Source organism: Mus caroli, chromosome 17, assembly GCF_900094665.2.
Source record: "Mus caroli chromosome 17, CAROLI_EIJ_v1.1, whole genome shotgun sequence".
Classification (NCBI taxonomy): Eukaryota; Metazoa; Chordata; class Mammalia; order Rodentia; family Muridae; genus Mus; species Mus caroli.
The window spans coordinates 4,325,568-4,335,433 of record NC_034586.1 but is presented as its reverse complement, the minus strand read 5'-3'; the positions used below and the strand labels follow the sequence as shown (position 1 = coordinate 4,335,433).

At 40.5% G+C, this 9,866-nt stretch overlaps 1 protein-coding gene across 1 annotated transcript; it reads right to left on the bottom strand.

The window, feature by feature from the left end:
• Nucleotides 1-1,747: 1,747 nt before the first annotated feature.
• On the bottom strand, nucleotides 1,748-7,886 carry LOC115029735 (probable cyclin-dependent serine/threonine-protein kinase DDB_G0292550). The gene is made up of 8 exons (XM_029471388.1): nucleotides 6,974-7,886; nucleotides 6,716-6,831; nucleotides 6,476-6,638; nucleotides 5,684-6,066; nucleotides 4,630-5,068; nucleotides 4,456-4,483; nucleotides 3,777-4,234; nucleotides 1,748-1,761 (listed from the first exon to the last, which is right to left on the bottom strand). Exons 1-8 carry the CDS (start codon nucleotides 7,884-7,886, stop codon nucleotides 1,748-1,750), a joined length of 2,514 nt encoding a protein of 837 aa, XP_029327248.1.
• Between the last annotated feature and the right edge of the window lie 1,980 nt (nucleotides 7,887-9,866).

The window sequence follows — 9,866 nt, the reverse complement described above, 5'->3', positions numbered from 1 at the left end:
CAATTAATTTGGTTATTTTAGAATATTAATAATTGACCTATTGCATACCATCATTTTAAATAATAAAAGATAAGTTAAAATTGTTTTTATACATGCTTCTGTGTCTTCTATAAATTCATGCATACATGTATCCCAGTTACTGTGTTTAAAAACAACCCCTCTATGGGAAATAAGTAGATCTGAATTAGATCACACGTTTATTCTTTTCAGTTTCCTGCTGTTTCAACACAGCTTATTAAGTTGTGTGCTGTGGATGGTGTTTTAAAATGCTGAACAATCAAACCTTAATTTGTATATTAATAGTCAATATTATATCTCAGAACTCACAATTGCTTAAGATTGTTCACCCCTCGGATGCTATTAATTCTCAAATTTGCAATTGCTTATGCATATACAACTCATAAGAAAAATATGCTGTCCTTTTAAGAAGGCTGTTTTTGGACATTTAATGAATTGTTCTGGATTGCCTGGACGAGACAGCTTAAGGCAATGCTATGCTGGATTTATATCTCAGGCAGTCTATAGGTCCTACATATAATATGGATTGGATATATAATCTTGTTCTTTATATATTCAAAACAGTTATGGTTAAAGATAATATTTTGATATTCTTGGAAAATGTGCATGTCAAATTGTAAAAATTTTTTTTGCTCTTAGTGTCCTTAGTTCCTACTGATTCCACATAATAGTGTTCATTCTTGAGGACTTATACTTAATAAATTGCTGCAGATAAGTGCTCTTATTTCTGATTTAATAAATAAATAAATTATACACATGTGACTATTTGTCTTAGTCAGGGTTTCTATTCCTGCACAAACATCATGACCAAGAAGCAAGTTGGGGAGGAAAGGGTTTATTCGGCTTACACTTCCATGCTGCTGTTCATCACCAAAGGAAGTCAGGTCTGGAACTCAAGCAGGTCAGGAAGCAGGAGCTGATGCAGAGGTCATGGAGGGATGTTCTTTACTGGCTTGCCTCTGCTGGCTTGCTCAGCCTGCTCTCTTATAGAACCCAAGACTACCAGCCCAGAGATGGTCCCACCCACAAGGGGCCTTTCCCCCTTGATCACTAATTGAGAAGATGCCCTACAGCTGGATCTCATGGAGGCATTTCCTCAACTGAAGCTCCTTTCTCTGTGGTAACTCAAGCTGTTTCAAGTTGACACAAAACTAACCAGTACAGTATTAATAACTTTTCAAGCTTTCTAGTTACAACCGCTCTTCAAGAGAAACAATTGAAAGTGCAATTAGTCACTGCCCATGTTACATTAATACTGACTATAACAGTCAAGTATTTGAGATGTTTTGTCAACAAATTATTAATTCTCAAGGACAAGGTATTGTGGAACTTTAAAACACTAGCTTCTTAAAAAACAAAGAAGGGGGAAATTATATCCCTAAGCATATTATTTAATGTATTCCCGTGCACATTATTTAAATCATACTTTTATTTTAGAATTTTGAAATTTGGATGTCAAAGAACTTAATAAATGCCTTATAGTATCTTAAAAGGATCTACTTATTGGCATATGGCTTGATCCTAAACAGCTACCTTATTAGGAAAGGGAAAAGCATAGGTTCTCTCTACAGAATGCTGCAGAAGCATGACGGCTAATTCGTGTGACAAGCTGACAGGTGAGTTTGCTCAGTGCCCTGGCTGTAGTGATAAGAAAGCTGAATTGGGTACATGTTTTTGACCCATCCTTGCTTGCCATTTTTCCAGTTTGGACAAGCAAAGCTGCTTTGCTTCAAGCTTTTAAACCTTATGGTAATAAGAACATCAGATACTGTGTAATCTGACTTATAAAAATTAGTCATATAAAAAGAGCTATAGTGATTCTTCTCTTTCCCTCATATGACCAGTTATTCTAACTCAATCTTAGCTGGTCTAGTAATAATTAGAGATTCATATTGTAGATAGCTAAATATTCTTAATTACCTAACAAAGTTAATTTGGAGCACAGCCTCCTCTCCCAGAAAGATTGCAGCCTTTCTGTGATTCTCAAGGCCAGCTTCCCCACACCAGGGGCTCAAGGTCTAGCTTGGACATTGTAAATTTGCAACTGAATGGAGTACCAGGACTTCTCCAAAAAAGCTTTTATACTGTTGCTTTCACTGTCCCACCTTTGTTTTTCAAGCAGGTCAGTCAACACCCTTCAGCCTGACTGCAGCAGGTATACAGCCCCGCCTCCAACAGCACAGGTGGCAGTTATTAATCTTCATCAAGAAGCATTCTAAGTACATATTGTGGCTTTGGTCTGAAGTGGGAATAAGGTGTGCTAATGAGGGACAGACAGTCAATGACGGGCACCCAGATCTTGGAACCATACCAATCTAAAACAGAGGTACATGCCAAAAGGCTGTGGCTGTTGATACCACACCACAGAGCCATGTTTGTGTGAAATATAACACAAACTAGCTGCACGTAGCCTCTAAGACAGAATTGGATGGTTCGGGAAAATCTAAGATTTCCTAAGACAGGTGCGTCTGCCAGCCACCATAACTCCAGGGCTATAGAGCATAAATAAATTTTGTGCCTCAGTCCAGTTTTCTTTTTTAAAATTATTTAAAGGGGGGGAATGTAACCTCCTTCAGCCTAGGCAGGCTGGTTCAGACCATATGCCACTGAGGCAGGGCCACCTGCAGTGCTGCTTCTCCAACTCAACTAGTTTCCTTTGATATAACACTGTCTGCCACCTGCCGTGAAGCCGAACTGGTTCTCCAAGATTTTCCAGAGTTAACTGCAACCTGTGAATTTGGCAACTTTCTGCTAAAAGGCTGTGCTGACAACTTAGCATCTCAACATCAAGAAATTTGGGGTGACAGGGGATGGGTTTCCCTCTTTATAAGCACAGAATTTTATTAAACATTGGAGCCTTGAACAGACTAGCTTGTCTTGGTTTCCATTATTTCTCGACCCGCCTAGGTTCCCTCTTCTCTTTCAACTCTGGTTGCCTCCCAGGCTCAAATCTGAACATGAGAGCCACAGGCTGGCTCGAACAGCTGATGCTAACACTGTGGCTGTTGCTGCAGTTACTGTTGCTGAAGTTAGCATTGTTTCTGTTATTGTTGCTGTTGCTGAAGTTATCATTGTTGCTGTTACTGTTGCTATTATTGTTACTATTACTGTTGCTATTGTTACTGTTGTTTCTGCCTTTACTGTTGTTGCTATTACTGTTGCTGTCAGTGTTGTTCCTGTTGTTCCTCTAACTGCTGCTTTTGCTACTGTCTCTGTGGCCATTGCTACAGTTACTGTTGTTGCTGCTGTCATTGTTGCTGCCATCATTGTTACTGCTGTCATTGCTGCTGCTGTTACTGTTACTATTGTTTCTGTGGTTGTTGTTCTCACCATTGTTGTTGTTGCTGCTCCTGTAGCTGCCATCACTGTTACTGCTGTTGCTCTTACTGTTGCTGTTGCTTTATTTACTGTTGTTGCTGCTATTGTCACTATTGCTGTTGTTACTACTGAAACTGTTGCTACTATTGTCACTCTTGGTGTTGTTATTGCTGAAACTGTTGTTACTGTTGTCACTGTTGCTGTTGTTGTCATCACTGTTGCTGTTGCTGCAGTTACTGTGATGGTTGCTGCACTTATTGTTCCAGTTTTTGTTACTGTTGCTGAAGTTATTCTTGTTGTTGCTGTTACTATTATTGCTATTACTATTATGCTGCGGTTGATGTTGCTGCTGCAGTTGCTATTGTTGTTGTTGCTATTGCTATTTTTGCTGTTACTGTTTCTGCTGCTGCTGCTGTTGTAGTCACTGTTTCTTCTGTTACTGTTGTTGCTGTAGTTGCTGTTTCTGCTGTTACTGTTGCTGCTGCTATTACCATTGCTGTCACGGCTGTCGCTGTTGCTCCTCTTACTGTTGCTTTTGCTGTGGTCACTGTTGCCATTGTTCTTCTTACTGTTGCTGCTGCCATTGTTACTATTGTTGCTGTTACTGGTGATGTTGCTGCTGATACTGTTGCTTTTGCTGCTGTCACTATTGCTGTTGCTTCTGTCACCATTGCTGTTGCTACAGTTGTTGCTGCTATTGTTACTGTTGCTGTTCCTGCTAAAACTGTTGTTGTTGCTGTTACTGTTACTGTTGTTACTGTCATTGTTGCTATTGCTGCTGTTACTGTTGTTGCTGCTGATAGTGTTGTTTTTGCTGCTGTCACTGTTGCTGCCACTATTAATGCTGTGGTTGCAGTTGCTATTGTCCCTGCTGCTGTCATTGTCACTGTTGCTGTTGCTGATGTTGTTGTTGCTGCTGAAACTATTGCTGTTGCTGCTGTAACTGTTGCTGTTGCTTCTGTCACCACTGTTGTTGCTACAGTTGTTGCTGCTGCTGCTGCTGTTACTGTTGCTGTTGCTGCTGATATTGTTGTTGTTACTGTTGCTGTTGCTGCTACTACTGTTGTTGCTGCAGTTACTATGGTGGTTGCTGTAGTTAATGCTGTTGCTGATGCTGACACTGTGGTTGTTGCTGCAGTTACTGTTGCTGTTGTTAAAGTTACCATTATTCTTGTTCTTGTTATGGTTGCTGCAGTTAGTCTTCTTGTTACTGTTACCTGTTGCTATTATTGTTACTGTTACTGCTGCTGCTGTTTCTATTGTTTCTGCTGTTACTTTTGTTGCTGCTGTTACTGTTGCTGTCACTGCTGTTATTCCTCTTACTGCTACTTTTGCTGCTGTGACTGTTGCTATTGCTGCTAACACTGTTGCTGTAGTTACTGTTGCTGCTGCTGTCATTGTTGCTAATGTTACTGGTAATGTTGCTGCTGTTACTGGTGATGTTGCTGTTGTAGATATTGTTGCTCTTACAGTTGCTGTTACTGCTGTAGCTTTTGTTGTTCTTACTGTTATTTCTGCTGGTGTCACTGTTGGTGTTGCTGTTGCTACTGGTTACCTTGCTGCTCCTGTCGCTGCTGTCACTGTTGCTGTTGTTGCTCTTATTGTTGGTGGTGGTGCAGTTACTGTTGTTACTACTGTTGCCATTGTTACTGTTGCTGTTGCTGGTATTGCTGTTGCTGCTGTCACTGTTACTGTTGCTGTTGTCACTGTTGTTGTTGCTACTGTTGTCGTTGTTGCTGTTGTTATTGTTGCTGTTGTCACTTTTGCTACTTTCACAGTTTCTGTTAGTGTTGTCACTGTTGCTATTGCTGCTGTTACTGTTACTATTGCTGCTATTACTGTTGTTGTAGTTGCTGTTGTTGCTACTGTTTTCACTGTTACTGTTGCTGTTGTCACTGTTGCTAGTGTTGCATTTAGCATTGTTGCTGCTGTTGTCACTATTTCTATTGTTACTGCTGAAACTGTTTTTGCTGCTGTTGTCACTGTTGATGTTGCTGTTATTGTTATTGCTGCAGTTATTGTGGCAGTTGCTATAGTTACTGATATTATAGTTACTGTAGGTGATTTTGTCACTGTTTCTGTTGCTGCAGTTATCATTGTTTCTGTTATATTGCTGAAGTTATTCTTATTTCTGTTACTGTTACTATTACTGTTATTACTACTGTTGATGTTGCAGTTAATATTATTGTTGTCACTATTGCTATTGTTACTGTTACTGTTGCTTCTGTTACTGTTGCTGCTGTTACTGTTGTTGTTGCTGTCTTTATTGTTACTGATGTTACTATTACTGCTGTTACTATTACTATTGCAGCAGTTACTGTTATTGCCACTGTTACTGGTTAGTTACATTGATGGTGCTGATGTTGCTGTTGCTGCTGTTATTATTGCTGTTGCTGTAGTTACTGTTGCTGTCACTGCTATAGCTGTTGCTGCTCTTATTGTTGCTTTTGCTGCTCTCACTGTTGTCATTGCTGCTGTCACTGTTTCTGCAGTTACTATTGTCACTACTGCTATTGTTGCTGTTACTGCTGTTACTGATAACGTTGCTGCTGTTACTGTGGCTATTTCTGTAGTTACTGTTGCTGCTGTTATTGTTGCTGCTGTTACTGTTGCTGCTGTTACTGTTGCTGCTGTTACTGTTGCTGTCACTGCTGTAGCTGTTGCTGCTCTTATTGTTGCTTTTGCTGCTGTCACTGTTGTTCATTGCTGCTGTCACTGTTGCTGCAGTTACTGTTGTCAATACTGTCATTGTTGCTGTTACTGCTGTTACTGCTAACGTTGCTGCTGTCTCTGTTGCTATTGTTGCTGCTGTTGTCATTGTCACTGTTGCTGGTGTTGCTGTTGCTGCTAAAATGATTGTTGTTACTGCTGTCACTGTTGCTGCTGTTACTGTTGTTCTTGTTATTCTTGCTGTTGCTGCTATTACTGTTGCTGTTGTTGCTCTTAATGTTGCTGTTGTTGCATTTACTGTTGTTCCTGTTATTGTCACTGTTGTTGTTGCTGCTGTCACTATTGCTGCTGTCACTGCTACTGTTGCTGCTATTTCTGTTGCTCCTGAAAGTGTGGCTGCTGCAGCTATTGCTGTTGTTCTTGTTATTCTTCCTGTTGCTGCTGTTATTGTTGTTATTATTGTAGTTACTATTGTTGATGCTGTTACTGTTGTTGCTGCAGTTACTGTGGAAGTTGCTGTAGTTACTGCTGTTGATGTTGATGCTGTTGTCACTGTTGTTGTTGCTGCTCCCACTGTAGCTGTTGCTGCAGTTGCCATTGTTCCAGTTATTTTTACTGTTGCTGCAGTTATTCTTGTTGCTGCTGTTACTGTTGCTATTACTGTTACTGCTGCTGTTGATGTTGTCACTGCTTCTGTTGCTCTAATTACTATTGCTGTTATTATAGTTATTGTTATAGCTGTTACTGTGGTGGTTGCTATAGTTACTGTTATTGTTGACACTGTTGCTGTTGTTACTGTTGCTGTTACTGCTGTTGCTACTGTTGCTGCTGAGACTATTGTTGCTGCTGTCACTATTGCTGTTTCTACTGATACTGGTGCTGTTGCTACTGTTACTGTTGTTGTTGTCACTGCTGTTGTTGCTACTGTTGAGATTGCTGTTTCTGCTGTTGCTGTTGCTATTATCACCTTTGTTGTTGCTGCTGTAATTGTTGCTACAGTTACTGGTGTTGCTGCTGTTACTGTTGCTGTTTCTGCTGTTACTATTGTTGATATTACTATTACTACTAATGCACTTACTGTTGCTGCTGTTGCGGTTGCTATTGTTGCTGTTACTGTTGCTGCAGCTACTGTTGTTGCTAGTGTTACTGTTTTGATCACTGCTGTTACTGTTGTTTCTGCTCTTACTGTTGCTGTCATTACTGTTCCTGTTGCTGCAGTTACTATTGTTGCTGCTGTTCCAGTTGCTACTGCCACTGTTGCTATTGCTACTATTCCTGTAGCCACTGTCACAGTTGCTATTGTTGCTTTTATTATTGCTGTTACCACAGTTACTGGTGATGCTGTAGTTACTATTGATGTTCCTGCATTTACTGTTGTTATTTATGTTACTGTTTCTTTTGCTGTTGTCCCTATTGCTGTTGCTGCTGTCACGTTTGCTATTGTTGCTGTCATTGTTGCTATTGCTATTGTTACTGGTGCTGATGCTGCTATTATTGGTACTGTTTTTGCTTTTACTGCTGCTGGTGTTTCTGTTACTGTGGCTGTTGCTGCTGTTACAGTAGCTGCTGCTGTTATTGGTATTGTTGTAACTCTTCCTGCTGTTGTTTTTACTGCTGCTGATGATGTTTTCATTAGTGTTGGCAGTGCTATCAATGCAGTCACTTCTGCTACTGTTACTACAGTTGTTGTCCATGCCATTGCTGATACTGCTACTCTTGATGCTGTTATTATTGCCACTGTTGGCATTGGTACTGCTCTCAACACTGTTGTTATCATTGTTGCTAACATTTTTGTGGCTGACATTGCTGCTGCTGCTGATTTTGTTGCTGTTATTGACACTGCAACTCTTGCTGACACTGCTGCTGTTTCTGCTGTTCATGCTCCTATCACCATTGCTGCTGCTGCCATTGATGCTCTGTAGTTGACCCTGGAGACTCGGGGAGCTCAGTAGATTTTCTTGTCCCCTGCCTGGAACCTGGGAGGCCTACAGCACCACTGGCTGATTTAATAAGATTCTGTTATCCGCATCTCAGACTGGACTGATCCAGAAACTGAGACCATGTAGGGAAACTGAGGGAGGAGTTGGGGAGCTGGGGCAGCCCACACCTGATTCAGTGCAAATAAGAACATATGCAAAGGGCAGGTCTGGGAGCAGCACAGGAAAGAGAGTAGCCCCACTCCCAAGACTATCAGCAGTATCCATATAGTCATAGAGAAGATACTAAGAGAAGATACTAAGATACTGGCTGAGCGATGTTCTATAAGTCTTCACTCATAAAATAGTAAAGACTTGGTGAAAAGAACTTCTTAAATTCTGTGTGAGAACTGACCAAAGTGTCTGGATTCTGAAATCATTATATTTAACCAGTGCAGACTTATATTCAGTCCTCAGCTACATTCTCAGTTATGGAAGAATATGAGACACAAGAAAGGGAATTTAGAAACACTGTCTTCGGTGGGTTATTCTCCAGATTCTTCCTGTTTTCTTTATGAAGACCATCACTCAGAAGACATTGCAAGAATGATCTTGGGCAAAGCCTACACTTAGGTTTTGTTTCATTTCTTTCTTTTGTTTCTTTATTACCCACTTGATGCCCCTTTTCAGCCCCTCATAACTTCTTTCTCAACAGTCTAATTTGACTTTTAATTGCAGGCCAAGAAAAAAGAAAGAAAAGAGAATTTACCTCCAAGTCAAGAAAGCAGAACTTCCACTAAGCTAAAGAGAAAGAGCATCATTGCTGCTGGAGATGACTTTGCTCTCTCTGAGACCAGAGGCAGAGCTTCTCTTCCCCTCCCCCGAAAGCCACACAACCCAACCTCACTTATCCCTGAATTCCTGAACTCCATCAGCTGGGAGCTGTCACCCCGCAGTTTGTTGCACTGATGTGTCCAGCTCTTCCTCTCAGCCAGGACCTCACTCTACCTCACTCCACTCTCAACAGTCCCGAGGAATGCCCATTGCTTTGCTGGATTTGTTGGGTTTTTGGGTTTTTTTTTCCATCTTTACATTTCTTTACTTGGTTTCTTTCTCCAAGCATGACATCAAACCAAAATATACAAGGGAGCTGTGGGTCAGGACAACTAACTATTAAAAAAAATAAATCTGAAAAATTATAGACGTGAGAAAATTAATTTTATTTTATTTTTTTAGCAAATAAAAAACTCAGAATGTCCATTCCAATGACTTGGAATGAAGACTTTTGGTACCATTAAGTGTGATGAAATTTCAAAATATGTTGTTTACTGTGTGGCTCACACTTGAAAAGGACCCTGAACACAAGAATGAGGATACCAGTTGAGCAATCACCAAGCCTGCCTATACTCACAGTGGATAACCACAGCAAGGGTATGCCTTCCCTACAAGTACAGCAAGAACCATTCCTAACATTACTGACAGTTCTTCAGTTTGGTAACTTTTTTCTCAAACTTAATGGCTCTTAAAAATGGCATTAGTATCTCACCAAAGTAATATAGTAAATACATTTTTAAAACACAAGTATTAGGCCTGGGGAGGTGGCTCACTTGGTAAAGATGCTTAGCTTGCAAGCATGAAGACCTAAGCTTAATCCCCAGGCCAATGTAAGAAAGGGGTAGAAAAGGAAGGAGGTGCTGAGCTCTTGCCTTCTCTGCTGGGGATATGGAGAGAGGCAGGTTCTTGGGGCTCAGCAGTCAACTAGCCTAGTTTACTTGGGAAATTTCAAGTCTTGAAGAGACACCATCAAGAAAAAGGAAAGAAAGAGAGAAAAAGAGAGGAAGAGAGGAAGAGAGAAAGAAAGAAAGAAAGAAAGAAAGAAAGAAAGAAAGAAAGAAAGAAAGAAAGAAAGAAAGAAAGAAAGAAAGAAAGAGAAAAGGAGGGGGG

Excerpts from the sequence above, each read along its gene's own strand:
- LOC115029735 (XM_029471388.1), bottom strand. The coding sequence starts at position 7,886 with ATGAACAGCAGAAACAGCAGCAGTGTCAGCAAGAGTTGCAGTGTCAAT. Across the intron at positions 4,484-4,629 it reads TAACAGCAGTGACAGCAACA|CAACAGTAACTGCAGCAACA; the intron begins GTAACAGCAGCA and ends CTTTAACAACAG. Across the intron at positions 4,235-4,455 it reads ACTGCAGCAACAACCACAGT|CAACAGCAACAGTGACAATG; the intron begins GTCAGCATCAGC and ends CAACAACATCAG.